General features: G+C 39.1%; 1 protein-coding gene across 12 annotated transcripts in view; it reads right to left on the bottom strand.

Annotated features, from left to right (window-relative positions):
- Positions 1-4,481: 4,481 nt before the first annotated feature.
- The window catches only part of tcf12 (transcription factor 12), a 74,082-nt gene continuing 59,111 nt past the window's right edge, over positions 4,482-19,452 (bottom strand). For 4 of the 12 annotated variants that reach the window (XM_046386320.1, XM_046386313.1, XM_046386327.1 and 1 more), the window contains 9 exons: positions 19,143-19,287; positions 15,146-15,219; positions 13,079-13,150; positions 12,396-12,587; positions 9,490-9,604; positions 9,228-9,387; positions 8,004-8,248; positions 7,558-7,711; positions 4,482-7,072 (listed from right to left, as the gene is read on the bottom strand). In XM_046386320.1, the coding sequence (XP_046242276.1) occupies positions 7,569-7,711; positions 8,004-8,248; positions 9,228-9,387; positions 9,490-9,604; positions 12,396-12,587; positions 13,079-13,150; positions 15,146-15,219; positions 19,143-19,287 (1,146 nt within the window). In that variant the 3' untranslated portion in view covers positions 4,482-7,072; positions 7,558-7,568. The remainder of the gene's footprint in view (positions 7,073-7,557; positions 7,712-8,003; positions 8,249-9,227; positions 9,388-9,489; positions 9,605-12,395; positions 12,588-13,078; positions 13,151-15,145; positions 15,220-19,142; positions 19,288-19,452) is intronic. The other 8 variants (XM_046386349.1, XM_046386386.1, XM_046386373.1 and 5 more) reach the window with 6 other exon arrangements.

Here is a 19,452-nt window from a genome sequence, read left to right as displayed (position 1 = left end):
CCCCTGGGCCTTTGCAGGACTTCTCCCAGACCCGGCTCAGGTTGGACCGGCCAAGGGCAGCTTGGCTCGGTTCAGTGGGGCCTCAAAAAGCTCAGGGAAACAAGTTAGGTGGGACCCGACACCCACTTAGTTAATTAGTCTTTCTTATGAGCTCATTAGAGAAGTTTTCCTTTTAAACTTTAATAAACTACGCTCAGTAGCCTATTGCTATTTCAGAGAAAGCGACGGATGACCAGTTGCTTGTGCTCAGAAGAAGAAAATGGGCCAGCATAAATAACCTTATCACAAACACTGAATGACCGAGTTCATAAGTTCTGAGGTATGAGTCACTGTTTCGCTATTTGAAACACATCGATAAATAGCCTAGTAATCCTGCTATATCATTTGAGTAAATAGACCTACTATATAGGTAAGAAACACCCTGCTGAAATATTTCAGACGAGTGCTAGGCCTGACAACAAAGTACTCTGTAGTTCATGAGTGAGTATTTTTTTTTCTGGATTATTGAATGCCCCGAAAGAATTATACATCTCTCAAACTTGATGTTTAAGTTTAATTGCACCCCGTACAAATGCAATTTGCTGCTGCATGTCTTTAAAAACCGAGAGCGTCATCTAGTGGATAGAAAGCTGACCTGACTGTGGTTAGCTAATGAGACGCAGTGCCGGTGACACTGGTACATGCATGTAACTGATGCGGACAGTGCAGTGAACGCATCACCATAGATAAACTCGGTGTGACACTCAGGGACGGTGGGAATCCTGCAATACAAGGTAAAAACATGGCATACAGCAGGTATTCTGCTGAGTGGGGTAAATGCATGTTGAAAATAGTTATGAAGAGTGAGTAGTATTTAGTATTTTTATAACGAAGTGTCTGTAGTGTACTTTAAGAGGGAGTGCAGGATTAAGCAAACACCACAGAGCAGTAAAAAAATATCTATCTTGAAGTGAGCAGTAGCAGAATTGGGGCTACATTCAGCGACACTGTAAGTGCACGGAGGGATGTACAAGTATATAAATATCTTCATATTTGCATGGAGAAAACCTCACAGTATATACACTTTTATAAATAAACCATTAAAAAGAAATGGTAAAAATAATAATAATAACAATTTACTTCAACCAGCTTTTACTATTGCAGTATCACAGTAAAGAAAACTTTTTAATGTTGTTGGCCTCAGAAAGAGTCAACTCTGGTAATTTTGGAGGCTGTACTTTGTGGTGTTGTATTTGATTGTGTAATGTTGTGATAAACTGTAAACTGGTTCTGATTGCCTGGTCAGATTTATAATCTTGTTCTTGCGCTTGTGTGGTTGCTTGTGTTCAGATAACATTTACATTTAGGAACTGAAAAAATAGTATTGTTTTGGTACTAAAATGCCAGTATCAGTGGCATGAGTGTGGAAAAAAATATCCAGTCCTACTCTGAACATTTTGGCAACAATTTTCTGGCCATTCACTGGATGTCACATCACACTGGGTAAAATTACCCAAAACAAGTACCTTTAGCTTTTCGAACAGTATTTCATACAATGACAGTTCCCCTACTTTCACAGTCTCTGGCCCAAAAGTCCAGACTCCATGGTGATATAAAATCACCCGTGATGGAAAGCAGTAATACTACAATGTAAAAGCACTTTCCTTCAAGTACTTATACTCAAAGTATTAACAATACAAAAGTAGTCATAGTAAGCAAAATGTACTCAAAATATCAAAAGATAAAGTACTAACATGCACACAACAACCCCTTTCAAGGTTGTACAGCCTACTGTAAGTATTATATGATCCTTATCACTGAAGCAGTAACATCCAAACTACATTTTAATTCTGCTTGCTCTGACTTACACTGAAATTTTCAAAGTTGTTTTTTTCTAAACTTGTTCAGTACAGTATAAACTGCAGTAAATTGGATGCCCAGCTGCCCCTGTGCCTTTGTAGTGACCCACTGTTTATGTTTGTGTCCGCAGAGAGACCACACAGCACCGCAGCCTTTAATCTGAGCTCGGTGCCACTGCGTTGGGTTACTGCAGCACACAATGAGAGTTCTGTTCTCCGCTGAGGCACCACAGCTGGGACTTCTGGGCATGCTCAGTACACAGCCCAGGCTTTGCGTGATCTTAAGACAGCCTGCAGGCTTTACACCCACCAGAGATGTCATAGACCAGCACATTTAGCTTGTCCGATTTCATTTTTTCCATTGTTGATTTTTGACAGGACAAATCTTGGATTTCTGTGGATTTAACCAATGTGACAAGCAAAAACCACCACTGAAGTCAGTGTGGTGGAGGAATGACTGTATTTTCCAGTCCCAGTCTGTTAAGCTGTTTACGTTTGCAGATGACACCACATTAGCGGGTCCTGTTTCTTACAGCTTACTGAAATTAGGTTTCATGTTGTGCAGCCAACAGAGCTGGATGTTTCCAAAACAAAGAAAAAAGTGGTCACCGTGGTCATAAACTATTGGGAAATCCAACAGGTCTAGAAGGACAAATCCTTGGGTCTAACCTCCTCTTCTTTAAAGTGGGGAGTCAACACTACAGTAGTACCAAAAAATGAAAAAAACTCAGCAAAGACTCACTTTTTAAGACAGCTGAAAAGTTTTCCATCTTGCTGGAGGGTGTGATGAATTTTACTGCACTGCTAGTGGGAGCATCCATTCAACAACAGCTCTTACACAGAGACTTTCCCTAACTCATAAACCACCAAGGTGCTGCATTATTCTTGTCAATAAAATGCTGTAAACATAGTATGGACAGATTATAGGCTCCTGGGGACAGACGTGTAAAAGGTACACCCACCTTTCCTATAGAAGAGAACCAGACTCCCTCAGTAACATGTTGCCACGTCTGGCAACTCTGCTGTTGGCCTGAAAACTTCACTTAAGTATTTGGTTCACACTGGAGATGAAGTGAAGCTGTGTGATCCCTGCCCAAAGATTCCTGCAACAACAAATCCACATTGTCACTCCTCCGCACAGATACAACAGCACAATAAACAAAATTTTATACAAAACCATCAAAGAAAGTCTGCAGGCTCTGTTTTCCCAAAACAGAGCTGTTCTGTTCTGATTTAAACCGCTCTGATTGTATTTTAATGAATTGTTACTGTGGTGTCGGCATGCTGTGCAGCTGTAAAATGAAGGAAAAAAATAAACAAAAATAAAAGGTAACACTTAATTTTCTAATAATTGGGAAGTTTCCTGGAAAGTATGTGATTTAGTACAAATTACAGCTAATGTACTTGACAGCGTGGCTAAATTTAGTCCTGCATGCATCCTGAATGTAGCAGAATGGTGGATGGTCTTACTGTTTGGAGCAGGAGGAGCAGCAGGCTCTTTGGTTGGGCTTCAAGGATGTGAGCCAAGGACTTTCTGTCAGCTGGCCTGGTAGCCATGACAGGAAGTCAGCCTTCAGACATGGTGGTCCAACTCCAACAGAAAACACGCACACCCACAGCCACCACCAGCAGCTCAACGCACTCACACGTCTTGTTTTTCCCTGCAGAGGATACCGAAAGATGACAGCCATGATTTACGTTGCATCACTGAGCTCGCCACAAGCAGAACAGCAGTCAGCAGTTTTCCAGCAAGTGTCACCTCAGAAAACTCAACTGGGATCAGACCTCTCAGGATGTGATGAGCACTCATCACACTTGCATCTGCACGAGGATAATTCTGTGCAGATGTGCGGGGGTCTGAGATTTTTCAGTCCAAAAGTACTCGAGGTTTAGAGCAGCATTTTCACTTTTGGGATTCATTAACATCAGTCACTGCAAAAGCAGCAGATTGTGAACTGCAGTCTTCACCTAAAATATTTATTAGAAAATACACTTTGGTCTTGTACTTTTCACAATAGCTGTATCAGTTTCATTTCAGCTCTTTGCTTCCTTAAACTGACACTCAGGAAAAAAAAAACTTCACTGGATTTACTAAAGATTTTAATTCACCTTGAATTAATATTCAATGTAAAATGTTTGTCATCTAAATTTTGACTGAATTTCCGTTGTTGTTGATAGATATTCATGCATTTCCTTTTTACTGGAGCAGCTTTCATGCAGGACATCTCTCAAGCTTTTTTTCTTCATCCAGCATAAATATAAAATGCGAAAAAAGTAGGAGAACAGCACATGTACAGTACGCTGCTATCACACTTTATTAAAAATAGAAACATATATTCATAGCACTTTTCATACAGACTACAATGGTCCACTGGTATTATTTTCAAAAATGAGTTACATACTATAAAACACTCATTTGGCCTAATTCCACTGCAGAAATGTCTTAAAAAAAAAAACAAGGAAAAAAAAATCAAAAGCAATAAGAAAGTCTAAATTAACCCCCGTGTTTCTGAATTTATCCTCTTTCATCCTTCCTGTGCCCTTTCATAAAATAAAACTTTATGGAGAGGAGAGAATGTAAATATGGAGAAGAAACAGAAACAAATGTGTTTTATTCGGTGAGAAGAATAAATGCACATACCATTGAGTTTAAAAAAAGATGGCACATTTATTGCAACATAAATGTTATATACAAGTTTTTTCTGTTGAAAAAGACAGAAAATTCAAATTCCCGTTGCCGCAGTTTTTTGATGTGCGCTGACAATACCTTTTTATTTGACACAAGAACAAATCTTTTTATCGATCAACAGCCGAGACTGAAGAATAAGATTGAGGTCGCACTTTTAGGAATCCAGAGCTCGTACGAAGCTTTTTGTTTAAAGTAGTGAACTACGAGCAACAATTCAACTATGTTCTTGAGATGCCATTTGTAAATTTCCTGTAATAATGGACAGGTTATTGTAAATAACCGTACATTTTACTATCTAATATAGTAAAATAAAGTAAGAAACTTTTTACTCAAAACTTTTGCTTTCAAAAATCTAGAAAGAGTAATATTTAGAATTCAAGAAATATTCTTACAGTATTATTGTATAAAAGACTAACTACAGTGAAAAATAAGCCAAATGTTTTTTTTTTTTCCTTTTGATTTTCTTTTTTTTTCATATATTATACAAGGGAAAGCATCTGGGAATACAGCAAAGTCTAACTTGGCAAACAGAGGAGCAAAGAAATATAAGAAGAACAGGAAATAAAAAAAACAATGAAGGAAAGAGAGCAGGAAGTGGCATACATTATACCCTCAATCAAAGTCTGCCAACATGAATATGTGCTCATGAACGCTGAAATGAAGAACAAGGCCACATTCAGTCGGAGAATACACAAAACTCTTTTTGTTGTTTGTTTGTTTGAATTTTTTCCACAGAAAGAAAATTGTTAAATGATAAATCTTCAATGTAAACTCTCAGTGTGGCATCTTTTATTTTAATTTAAGTCCCTTTTTGTACAGAATAGTCATTCTGAATGTGGCAGCCTTGTTTAAGGTGTAGATAATGACAGAAGACAATATACAAAGAAATAAATGGAATATAAAGCAAGTCTTAAGACCAAAGACTTAACAAAAGGAAAAAATGTATAGCATGCACACTGATAGGGAAAACAAAATAAAACTATGATCAATGTCTTGAAACAGAAACGAAAATCCTGTTAATTGTTTTTGTTCATTATTGTGCTACAGTTCTATGATATTCGACAAAATCCATAAAGTATCTAGTCTGTCTTACTGTACTCATGTCATGACTTGGATCAAAAAAATAACTTATAAGTCCTCTCCTGCTGACTGAAACTGGACATCATAATGCTGGAAGCCTAAAGAAATGACTTGTTGCAACACAAATAAGCAATAACTAAATTTTACTCAGAATAACTGCATTAGAAACTTAATGTCTTCATATATGAAGAGAAAGAAAATCAAGCGACGTGTTCATCAGGCCAGGAGAAAATGTGGTCGTCGTTCTGTTTTTTTCTTTTTCTTTCTTTCTTTTTTTTTTTTTAACTTCATTAAGCAATCTCAGATTAGCTGGTGGAGCGAAAATGACAGAAATAAAGCAACCTCTACTCTGACATCAGGAGCATGTAACCGTCAGGAGGCTAAACAAAGAAAAGGAAAATATGTCGCTTACATTTAACACTATATGGCAAAGGAAATTGACGGGCAGTGAAGTCCCCTCGTCCTTTAGTTAAGACACTAAAAATATGCAGGGAATGCTAAGGTTTGCAAATAGTTCGCTCTCTGTATTTTCACTGCTCACTACTGAGGGGAAAAAACACGGAAATCTGAGCTTTCAGTAAACCTAAAGTTTGCCATTCGTCTGCCACCTTGACAATATTATTGATGCTAATGTACTTGGGCTTATTACGCTGTGGGTCGGTAACACAGAAACTGCTCTAAACTGCACAAAAACAAACATAGGTAGTTTAGGTTTCACACGTGGCCAGTGGCAGAATTAACAAAATATAAATATAAATAATATATCCTATTTTTTTGTCTTTTTTCATAAAAAAAACAAAACAAAACATGGGGCTCTTGCATCTTCAGTCCTAACAGCTAATGTTAATTTTAAGTCGGGTATAAATATAACTCTAAACAGGCCAATAAATTAATCTTCTCAGTGCCCAAGTATTTTCCCCTTCGTTCCAGGTTCACCAAAGAAAGACTGGGGTGGAGTGTTCAGTTTCAATGGTGACACTGGCAAACTCTAGATCAAGTGAAAAGCTGCGTACTTCTTTTTGAATTTACCTAACTTTCCCTTTAGACATACACTTTATAGTTCAATAACATAATAAATAGAAAAAAAACAAAACAAAACAGACAAACAAAAACAATTGCTGTTACAATGCATTCGTCAATTCAGTTTAGGCACAAGGCAATTTCCACATACAGTTGGAGGAGATTGCGAAGTCTCTGATTGTTCAGAAGCAACACACTTCTTGCAGACAGTGATATGTGCTGATTTTTCTTTCAGGGGGAGAAATTTGCAGATGGGAACTGGTCTCAGGGAGCTGGACGCTTGGCTCTTTTTCAATCTTAGGACTGGATTGTGTTAGTCTCATAGTTTTGCTTCAAGTGGTCTGTCTCCTCCAATTGGTGTCACAAAAAGTGAGTCCTGTCTGTCACTGCTGGGAAGCAAGGTCACCGACTCAAACCGGGCAGAAATGGTCTGGATCTCTTTGATCTGGAGAGAAGAGACAAGAAATGCAGTGATCAATAATCACACAAGGCAACATACAAAATCCATCTATATTTTTATATTTTATCTTTAAGCTTACAACTGTTTATTGATTTGATACTGTTATTACTGGTGTTTTGCGTACTAATAGAACATGCTCCTCGTTCCAGTCAGGTGAGTTGAGTTGAACAGTTGTAGTTTTAGTTTCTTCAGTGCGCTTTTTTTTTTTTTTTTTTTTTTTTTTAATATCATTATTAATTAAACATCTTGGAATTGGTCCTTTAAAACAAGTCAACTGAAGATGACACCTTAAGGTCTGTGAAATTGTGTCTAAAAATATTTGAACAAAAACATAAAATATTTCAAAACAGTACAACAAATTCCACTGGTTCAGAGAAAACCATAATATATAAATGAGGTTTAAGAAAAACAAAAAAGAAGATACAGACTTCACTGATCAATTAATCAATATTTAGGAGGAGTAAGAGTACCTGTCTGCTACTCAAAGATGGCCCATAGGGTTAGATGTGTCAGTCAGGCCTGGGTGGACCCCTGTGTGGGTTTGCTGGGCATCAGCGGAGCCGCCAGACACCTTTTCCTCCTCCCTTCTCTTAAGGCAGGCTGCTTTGGGGTTCAGATTCCGCTCTGCAGGTTCAGAGAGACAGACATAGAGTCTTTTTTGATCTGTTCCTTCTCTTTTTATCACACCACATCATAAGCAGAAAAAATTCTACAAAGATCATGCACATCAGTGAGTGAGTGAAGCACAAAGAGACACAAAATGTTTGACTTCATCACTGACTTAAGTACGTGAGATTGCAGTCTGCAGGGATGTCATGTGAAACATTTAGCCTTTTAAGGAATCAACACTGATCTGTTGTGATGATCGGTTATTGCAACAATGCCAGGATAAAGCTTTTATCAGCTGGACTCTGACCTCTGACTTGCTGCTCCAAGTTAAGTATGACGGCCACAGCCTGATGGAGGATGAGCAGTTTAGTTTGGGGCTTCTCGCTTTTCAGATGCAGCTGGCACATGCGACCCAGCTCCTTAAAGGCCTCGTTGATGTCCCGCACCCTCAGGCGCTCACGGGCGTTGTTAGCCATCCTCCTCTCGCGCTCACGCTCGGCCTTCTGCTCTGGATTCAGGTCTTCATCTTCAGTGATACTGTGGGAGAAAGAACTATATAGCTGTTGAAGGGGGAAAAAAGCTAAGCTGAATCTAAGAATGCTTTCACGCCTAACCTGTTCAACCTGTTTAGTTGAAATCAACTCAGGTCTGTTTGCCCGGTTAATGTGGTTGATTTGGGTTGGTGTGAAAACTGTCAGTCAAAACTCTGGAGCGAATCACACAATCGCTCCAGAGTTTTGGAAGGGTAGGTCTCAACCTCAACGTGCAGTTTTTTTGTAGAGTGACATTAATTAAAAAGTGTCGGACAGCAGTCTTATGCTTATGATATCTGACCTCATTCTTTCCTTGATGTGAAGTGATGACCTACAGTACACCTGGAATTAGCCAAACTAAATATTGTTTTATTATCATTATTTTGGGGAGTATTTTTACCTTTAATGCTGAGGAAACACCAGAGAAATGACAGGGAAACACATACTAGTAACATACCTACAGGCCACCAGGGCATCCAGCCTTACAAAATCAAAACTAATCTTCACTAACACAATGCGACACATGATTCATAATAATGTGAACTCATTACATTGAAAGGTCAAGTGGCAAGCTACAATATTGAGTATTACAGTACTACGCTTTGTAGAAAGATCAAAAACAATTACTGTGTCAACTTAATTAAGCAAAATGCATGCATGAATATTAATGGCAGCTAATCATTATGATACGCAGATTTAAATTGTGACCTAGGACTAAATGTAATTTTATTACATTTTTTTGTTTCTTACTTATTGCTGCTACAAGATGAATATATATTTTTGTTCTTTGAATTCTTAAAAAATGTATTTCTGTAAAGTGGCACTAGTTGGGAGTTCAACAAGTTAAATGTAAACATTTTTGTTGTAATTCTGCGCTAACATAATTTTCAGTTCAAATAATTATTTTTCTCACACCTAACCAAATACTAGATAAGCCGTAACTGATTTCACGATGCAAAAATATCTTTTCCTTTTTGGTGCATTCTGTGTATTCTTACCTCGTGCGTGTGCCTGCTCTGGGTGTCCTCATATTTTTGTCGCTCTCATCATCTGATTTGTCTTGGGTTGAGACGTTATCGTGCATCTCATCCTTGTCCGGTTTCTCCACCTTCAGCTCCAGGGTGGCAGGCACCTGGCCAGCCAGGGCTGAAGGAAGACCTGTAGCAGACAGTGTAAATCATACATTAACTGAGCTCTATCACATTGTGGCAGCTGTATAATGAGCTAATAAGACTGGGGGAGGGGTGGGGGGCCTCGGACCTCTGAATGCTTCCGCTTGATGGTTAAGTTCTGAGCTGGATGTGGAGCTGGCGCTGGGCAGGCCTCCATGGCTGTTGTTCAAACTGGCAGAATCGTCAGCGTGGGCACCACCCTGCTGCAACAGTCAGGAAGGACAGTGTCAAGAAAGGAAACACACACTCTCTGGAGATGCTACATAAAACAGTACTTTTATGCAAGAGAAGCTTTATAAGAGGCTGAAATGGAAAATAAAGTTCAGGCGCCACGGCAGGAAGTTATCAGTGAGATACTGTATTGTGTAAAAGGTGTTTTCACATATTCAGTGGTAAATGGCAACTAACAGTGTTTGACAGTCTGTATATATTGAAAGATTTAACTATTCATATGAAAAGTTATTTTTTACCAACAAAGCCAGGGACGTATTCAGAGTCTATAAAGTCATTTAAGCCTGTCATTAGCAACACCGGGAGGGGGGCTTTGGTGATTTTCTTCACAGCAGTATGTTGTAGAATGCATAACCACGGATGGAAAAACACAAAATAAAAGCCACCTGTGTAACAGTACTTAATAAAAGACCCCTTTAAAATACATTATAAAAACCTCTTTATTTGTCCCTGTTTATGTTATATTATGCTGTTCACTGCTGTGACATTCTCAGACTTCGCATAACAACTAAAACCATGCCTGCGCTGAACGTCTAAAACGAGACAAATCCTTCTGTGTTCTGTTTGTCAAGCTGAACCCACTTCACATTTTGATCATTTCCTTGTTATTTAGTCCAAATTCATAACATAAAACTGGTAAACTCCCACTCCAACTCCTACACAGTCCCTCCTTCGCAAGGATTGCCACATGTTCTTGGGCTACTTGATTCCCCCTCTGAGAACCATGGAAAGGCGGGGAAATCTTCACTGAGGGTGGAGGGTATTCCCCCCTTTTCTTATGGAATGCAATCCCTAGTCACTGTTGGCCTCTGTTAACCCCGCCACCCCGAGACCCTCCCCTTCCTCGGCGCTACGCTAATCTTTGCTGTGCTCTCAACAGGTGTCCAAACAACTCTTTGTCTGGAGGAGGAGGAGGGAAGCCGGGGTTCTGGCAAGAAAAGAACGCTGCCATTTTCATGGCTGGGCCTGATTACCATACAGCTGAGGACCTCTATTTGGGTGGAGGCCGCGGGTTCAGACACACGTTTCCAACGATTCAGATTTCCTGGGTTGTTAAAAAGAAGTGATGAAAAGGGGTGGAAGGGGGTACAGGGTGGGGTGTCAGCCGGAGTAAAAAGCCTGTGGCTGTGCTGTGCTGAGGCTTGTGAGCTCTGTCTGAGGGGACCTCTTCCCACACAGGAAGTGCTGTGTTAGTACAGACACAGTATGTTCTATCTCACAGTCACAGTCAGTCAACATCACTGCCACAACCCAGCTCTCTATAACAAATACATCAAACTGAGTTCTTCTGACAACCACAGAAAAATTCTTGTTAGGGGACAAAACAACATCAGCAGTAGACTGAAAACACCCAGTGAGAAAGCACAAACAAAAAAACAAGCAACAAAAAACTTTAACTCTATTTAGGATAAATAAATATTGGCAAAGAAGATCTAAGACCACAGACCAGAGAGGGACATGAAAAAATCCTGATAACAAACTGGACCAAAATAAAGTGCAGTTTTGATGATCACGCCAACAAAACACAAGTGAAATCTTTATGGTGAAAAATAAACACTAAAACATCAGTCGAAATCAAAACACTGAATAAACTTTTTCATTTGGTTGTTCTGGTTGCACAATTTCTGTTTGTGCATCGGTGGATAAGTTACTGAAATGTATGTGCGCTAAGGCTAACAGGAAAAAGCAGAATATGTAATACAATCAACTAGCTGAAAGACAGATTAATGATCAGCAGCTGTCATTTAAATAACTTCACAAGCAAAATGCCAAACATTCTCTGGTTCCAGTGAGGATTTGATGCTTTTCTTTGTCTAATGTGATATGTTTATATGAATTGAATTTTTAGGGTTTTAGGTTGGACAAATCAAGCGATGTGAAGACATTACCCTAGTCATGATGGGGATTTTTTTCCCCTCATTTCTGACATTTTACAGACTAAGTGATTAACTTATAATGAAAATAATTATTACTTGCAGCCCCAGACAGTACAAAAACAACTTTTTTAACATTCAATACAACCCAAAAATAGTTTTGTCAGACATAAGTCAGATCTTGAACTGTAGTCAATTTCAAATTTTTAATTAATTTATTTTTAATCTTCGAAGAATATCATTTTCATCAGACCACTTTAAATGAGTGAAGTAAAAATATGATTCATAAAACTTAATGTTGATTTGTCTATGACTTTTTCTTCCATCTTTGCATCCAGCGTCCTTCCACATTAGTAACATGAACTAATTCACTGTTGTTTTTTCAGTGTGTGTGACCCAAATAATTTCTAAACACCTTCAGATTACACTTGGACGCTTGGAAGTTTAATATCCACCGCAGATGTGTTCTTGGCTCTTTAATATGAAATACCCCGGACAGAGGAAGAACGAATACATCATGATTTATACTGAGACCTTCAGTCCCCCTGTTTCTCAAAAGGTTTACACTTTTAACTCTAAGAGGAGTGCAACACACAAACACATTTTACACCAAAGCACATTACGCCTATTTTTCTCATTTCTCTTTCACTCTTGTGTATACAGCCACTCTCAAGAGGAGGGCCAGCCATTACACTTATGGAAAATATGTCAGGATAAATTCAACTGTTCATGCGTGGAAAATGTCTAGTTTTCACACATGGTAGTGGACCTGTTTTGAACAGGTGGCTGAGGGAGGTTGAGAAATAACATAAAAGAACGCACCAAAAAATAAGTTTTCTCCCTTTATGGAATACCCTGAACATACTGTAAATCTAAATAGTTCTCATACCATCGCAGCTGTCCGACTTGGAACCAATGCAGAGGCAGGGAAGTTTGCTCCAATGGCTGCAATTGGCCCATTTTGTGCCTGTCCCAGCAGACTGTGTATGTCGCTGGGCAGACTGGCGGTGGAGCCCACTGCATGGTTCCTCAGAACAAGGATTGCATCATCCAGTCTGTCCAGACGGTCCTCCATTCGAGACTGGGAGGACCAAAGGGATTGAAGAGTGTAGGGTTAGGGAGAGGGAGAAGAGAGGAAAAGAGGGACAGAGCAGCTTAGTATAAGCACATTAGAGCAAAAATTGAAAACACTGATTGCATGGTGTGGACTTGAAAAGAAACAAAAAACATCTGAAACATGAGATAAAGAAAGCAATTCAAATGCAAGATCAATGGGGCCGTTTCAGCTTGAGTTGTAAAAGTCAACAAATGCCTTCACAAATGAAGACTCATACTAGCCACTTGGATTCCTTGAACAATTAATTTAGAGTTTAACATCTGCCCCAAAGCTGAATACTGCAAGCTGGAATGGCTAAAAGAAAGAAAACATAACATGACAATATGGCAACACAGGCAATAAAAATTTAACTGCATTTCATTGTGACGAATGCAAGTTGGACTTGTGAGAGAAAAAAAAAAATGAGGAGAAACGTATGGAACACGTAATGAGTAAAGGCTCTATCTGAAGAGTACCTCGCAGACATCCTTTAAGAAAGACATGGCATCCTGGAGATGCTCATGCAACTGCTGATGAACTCTGTTTTTCTGGCAAAGTCAAATAAGAATAAGACAGGATTATGAAAAAAAAGATCAGTATCTATAAATACTAGACACACACTGTGGATAGAGATTGTTTTTGTCAAGACACACAAACAAGAAGTGCAGGATTTGGAAGGAAGCACACAGCTGCTGACCATTCACTTTGTAAGGATGAAAATGTTCATTGTTTGCACATTTAATAACTCCTCCTACGGCACTGGACTTGTGTCCTTTTCTTTGGGTTTGCAGGAGGTGTTACACAAGGTTCACATCCTCCACATTACATTTAATACAATGCACAAAAGTTTCTTTATGCTGTTGGCTCCCAGGCTTTGTTTGCTATCTTTTGGAACAAATGTCATCGTTGGTAAAAACTGCCTTCTCCTTTTTCTGATACCACCCTTTTGTGGTACAATTATAAAGCAGAATATTATTTTTGTTGTTATTAATCATTATATCCCGCTGTGCCTTTTGCTATACCCAAGTGATAGAGAGAGACAGAAATGCTTTTACCAAAGTCTGTTTTAATGAAATGAACAAAGTCTGAACTTAACATAAACGTCTGTCTGTGGCTCACTAACCATATTCACTAACAACATTAGTCATTTCAACTGTAATCTAATCCTCAACTTGCATGTTTAGACAGTTGCTCATCACTGTTTCCTTGAGCTAATGGGGCTTTCCAAACTCAACTACCAGGGAACTGTGATCCAAAAGACGTTCAAACAAATCATGATAATATGTCACCATCTGAACTCTCCTGCACTGAAAAGCTCAGGATGTGCTTTGTGTAAAAGAAAAGGAATCAGAGCATGGAAAAAAAACATGGAAAAAGATATTTCAAAATGCTATTTTCATCTTAACTTCGGTGTTTCACATATTCTTTACTATTTTTAATATTCCTAAGAAACACTAATGAATTTCAAGGTTATTTTGAAAACAATAACTCACAGTTAAGCTATTGTCCAGACTAAAAATGATGAGTCAGTGAGTGTTTGCATCAAGGCTGCTAGGTTTTCAGACAGCCTGCCAGAAACACACGTTGTAAGAACTGTAAGACACAACATTAGATCTACAAAAATATTACAGTGACTTACTGTAGTGTTGCATTTATGTTACACATCATGTCAAACAGGACGTGAATTGAATACACATTACAGGAGCTAATTTTTCAGGTTATCTGATACCATTCACTTGCATTGTTAGTTTCACTTGCGTACTCTCGCTTATCTTTGGTGGCCATGAAGAGACTAAACAATGCTAGAGGCAGCGTGGGAGGAAACATCAACATGGTGACGTTCAATAACATCCTTACACGCACTTGGTTGTTTCAATGAAACTATGTGATAAGACTAAAATGTTTTGAGCAATAAATGTGTTTATTTATATATCTTCTTTATTTACAAAACCTGTATGGGTTTTTTTTTATGTTTGTCAAACCAGCAGAACGATGATAACTTAAATGGATAATAATGTCAATAAGAGAACACTTTTAGAAAATATGCTTCTTGAGCCTTGCGTTGTCTGTGTCTTTTTTCTCTATGGCTTTCAGCAAACTTTTTGCACTATTTTGTTTTATCACTATATTTCAATTTATCACAAAAAGCAGTTTGCATTTCTTTTATAATAAGTGCCCCATGTTTAAATATTTTGACATGCATGACATGTGCATGATTGAAATGCATGACATGTGCATCAGGTAGTCGGCTGAATGAAAACTGATCTCTTGCGCCGATCGCATGGCACCGAAGGAATCCCGGGGAAGTGGTTCAGCAAACAGCTGCCACCCCCACACCAGCCCCTTTAACTAAACCCATCCCCCAACTGTCATCCCAGTCCTGGCCCACGAAGTAGAGGACAGATGGCAAGCCCCAAGGGACAGGTATTGTTCAGTTTTGTTATCCCTCTCCTCCCCACCTTCCTCAGCAAAGCGTTTGTCAGACAAACTAGCTCAGTCCTTTATGGATAACTTGTCTGAAGTGAGGCGGACACGAAGCTTACCAGTGAGTGAAGGGAGTTTTCATAATTTGGAGAGGAGGGGGTCTGTCCACCAGCACGGGGCCACGGGTTGGTACCTGACGAGATGAAAGAGACAGAGAAGAGAAGGGAAAAGAAGTCAGTGTTAGCAATGATACAGTTTCATATCAACATGGCTGATGGCTGTATCCTGCTCTAGTGGGTACACCAATTCAAAAGCCAACTGACACGCACAATAACATGCAGTCATAACACACTGACATCCTGATTTTCTGGTTTCTTGTTGTTCCATAGGGATATTTTCAACTGCATCATTTCCTGATGACTGGACTGCATCCGACATAGGAGCCAGCAGAGGGTTTAATTTAAAGCCCACTTCCACCCTGAAATGTAGGCTGCATCCATACATTCATAAACACACATATGAGAGACCTGAGAACAGCATGAGCACTAACAAGTTTGATTTTAAACAACAGTTTACCTTCACACTTCCTGTTTCCTAGAAACCTTTGAGTCTTGACCAACAAATCAGAGATCAAAAATGCAGTGCGGATGAACAGTGTTTTGGCCTTCATCAGGGTTTTTGATGAAGGAAAAATGCCAAACATCTGGTTCACAATTCACTACATTTGCTGATGTTCCTGCGTTCTTTCCCTTTAACTTTGCATCAGTCAAACACCTTTTTGACTGGGGAGCAGAGCCAGTTTGTCTTCAGGTACTTTACATCAGGCACATTTGGAAACATCACAGTATCACTGTTTCATTTATACTAATATGTCCCATGAAGCCAAATCTACTATGGTGCTTTTCTCCGTTTTTCATTCCAAATGAAAAATCATACATTTTAATGAGTCAATCTATGAAGAAATTTGAGATACTCTGTGCTATAGATTACAGTTTATCTATGACTGGCAGAAGTTCACAGTGGAGTCTGTACATTTAGTTGAGCCAAAACGTTCTACAGGCCAGTACAGGAAAGCAAATCAAGCTGATTTGATCTGGTGTAAATTAGTGCAAAGGAAAAAGGAATCCACATCTGCTCATCACATTTCCAGTTCCAACACAACTCCAGTTCCTTTTCCTTTTTTCTGAAGCACAATCATCCACCTTACCTGCCTACTATGTGCAAGAGAAAGGAGAAAATTCATTATACAACCAAATGACCTTAATGGACTTTGACAATAATGAGCCTTTCCAGGTTATTTACAGGATAGGATGACTTTCCAGCTCAGGGCTCTCAGTGCTCTTCTGTCTTCTGGTGTCTATTATACTGGACGGTTGCCAAACCCAGCTTACATCCAGTCCACTGTAGTACACTCTACAGATGGAGACTTTGTTTTGATTATCTATCATTTAGGGTGTATCTAAAAACTCATTTCAACCAGACCAGGATGAGGAGAATCATTTACAGCACAGGAGCCATGGGGGTGCTGACTGCGATCAAACTGTATTTGTAAATTTAAAGAATAATTTAAAAGCTGCAGAATTAAATTATGAGTCTCATCTAAGAGTAGACTGATGCAATATTTTTACTGCTAAGTGTTCAGTGTTTGTTTTTACAAATCAAGGCCCATGTTGGCAGGTCAAATAGAAAATAAATGACTGAACTTAACAGCATAGCTTTCAAAAGCAGCAAAATCCTAGTGAGTAAGTAAGTGAGTAAGCACCGAATGAACATTTCTGACAACACACACACACACAGAAAATTACACATCCCATAAGTTTTTTCCATCAATTCATCCCAATGAAATTAACTTCTTTACACTCACAGCCTTGGAAAATCAGTCTTTAATTAACAGACTATTAAAAGTGACTTTGAAAGAGGAAATGAAAAAGCCTCTGTTGTGCTTCAGCTTTCCCCCAGGTGAGTGAAACAGGGACGCCACATGAGCCTCTGCTGGCTGGTGGCTATGAAAAATTAGCCTGGGGCTCTGGTCCCCACGTGCACCACAGAGGGCTAATTGAACAAACCGTTCTTGAGTAATGTTGCTGTGTATTGGTGTAATTCTAATGATGAATGGTTTTTCAACAACGAGCCAAATTTTGCACCAATTTCAAAGTATCGTTCTTTTTCTAACCCCAGAAGCGTAATAAGGTTAAATAATTAGCAAAACAATATCCATTTCTGACAATCCCAGATGTGTTAATTTTGCAGTATGTTTTTATTTATTATATCAATTCCATGAACAAAAATAAACACTGAACTTGTATACTTTTCTTAATTTTTGTTGAAATTCTCATTAAAGCTTAATTTCTGACCATTTCTGAACATGTGACAAACTAGACTATAAATTATACTGGTGATGCTGCCAGGTGTGACGTGCCGTACTGTAAAAAGGTCAATAGGGGGGATCTCCCTGTGTGAGGCTGTCATAGTTCTCATCATCAGCTGAGTCACATCCACCCTCAGCACCTACTGGCAGATAAACAAGGCCTTTTGCAGGCTGGTTCATGTGTGTGTGTATGTGTGTGTGGCAGGGAACAGCTGTCCATGGGGCAGGGCAACAGCTGAGGATGAGGGGGGCATACGTAGAGACAGCTGTCGCCACTCCATTACCACACATGACACAACTGCCCGCTGAAACAACACACAGGGCTTTCCCTTACTGTCCCTCCCTAATTTGCTTTCCATTACTTTCCTGCCTCTGTCAACACGGCTGAGAACCTATATTCTTCTTATGCACATTTCTTTCTGTTGTACTTAAGAACCCAGTGTTTTACAAACAGGAAACTCCTTTCAGTTTTCTCTCCGCTGTATGGGCTGGAGGACGGACCATTTTGGGTTTTTTTCCCACGACTTTCCTGTTTTTGTTCTCTGCATTTGTTGCACAATATGAATACAATTCAGTGAGAGGCTTGTCAGTCCATCCTCTAAAATCAAGCTGACATAAAAACACAAAGTGCCAAACACTTGTTTAAGAAAAGGATTATGAAACAATAAATCTGCTTCCTTACAAAGATGTTTGAGCGCCTTGAGCCACTGCTATAAGCCATTAAAAACTTGGATAACAAATTTACTACAAAAATGAAAAGCTTTACAAGAAAGTAATTCAAGACCCACTACAAACATTTTCATCCTGAGAGCTTCAAACCCTAAAATACCTTAAAAGCCACAGCAGCCCTGGTCAGTTTCATTTACACTGTCACTCCAGGGCCAATAAAACTTCATTTTCCATACCTTAAGAATAAAGTCCAGTATAAGTCAAAGCTTATTCTGAGAGTACTTGTCAGCTAGAGCTAAACTTGGGAACATGAGCAAAGACCCTCCTAAAAAGCTGAGAGACAAAACTGGTCTGTGATGTCAACAGCAGTCTACGCGGAGCAGCTCTGTCAGCCAAAAAATTAAAGCCCATGTTGTGCAGTTAGGTACTTTTTTAAAGTGCAGGTGTTTTGTTAGGTCCAAATAAACTTGATTTCATGCTTCTAAGTACAACTCACATCACTCTCTGTGCTCAGGGGCTAACTGCAGACAGAAAGCAGATAGTAGCTAAATCTGCTAGGGAAAACATCTCCTTTCTTGAAATTAATGTTTGTTGTAAATGGTCCCAAAAAAGGCATTTAATAAAACAAAAAAAGTTATTTTCATGTCTGTGCAGCCTTATCCTAGACTAAATTAAGCTTTATTTTAGAACAGATTAATATAAAAATGGCACTGAGTGCTCTGGCATAGATAAAGCATGGAGAATGAGCAGAGAATGATTAGAGCTCCTTTATGACTAAAAGGGGTATTAAATTAAGTTTTGGGCAAACTCCACTCTTCACCCTGCTTAGGCTTTAATTAATCCAACTAATACACTACATGATAAAAGTTAATTAATTAAAGTCATATTCATGAAAGTCTCTTAATTAGCTATTAAAAGTCAAGGCCTAATTCCAACACAACCTGACATGTGTCTGTCACAGGCTCATGAAGCTTTAATAAAGCAGATTCAGTGAAGAACATCTTCTATTCCACAGGAAATATCTGGTGTAGGTGTATAGGATGTGTGTATAAGATTGAAATTCAACATTAGTGCCGTACCTGGCCTTCCAGACGGAGTGCCGGCAGCGGTGACCACGGTACCTGCTGAGGCAGCGCCTGCTGTGGCTGTCAGAGGTGAAGGAGAACCCACAGGTGTCGACGGGTTGGATGGAAAACTGCTGCTAGTGTGGTCGGGTGAGTAAATCTGTGTAAGGAAGAGATAGAGAGAGTAAGTAAGATTCATCATTAATGCATCATCAACAGTTTAAAATAAAAATGAAATATATATCATTGGGTGCTATTTTTTCACATTTTCTACAGCTGTTCACCATCCTCAAATCAAACATGTATCATCAATTCTAGGGATTTT

The sequence above is a fragment of the Scatophagus argus genome, chromosome 1 (genome assembly GCF_020382885.2).
Source record: "Scatophagus argus isolate fScaArg1 chromosome 1, fScaArg1.pri, whole genome shotgun sequence".
Lineage (NCBI taxonomy): Eukaryota > Metazoa > Chordata > Actinopteri > Scatophagidae > Scatophagus > Scatophagus argus.
The sequence above is the reverse complement of the archived record's forward strand: the minus strand, read 5'-3'. Positions and strand labels throughout refer to the sequence as shown.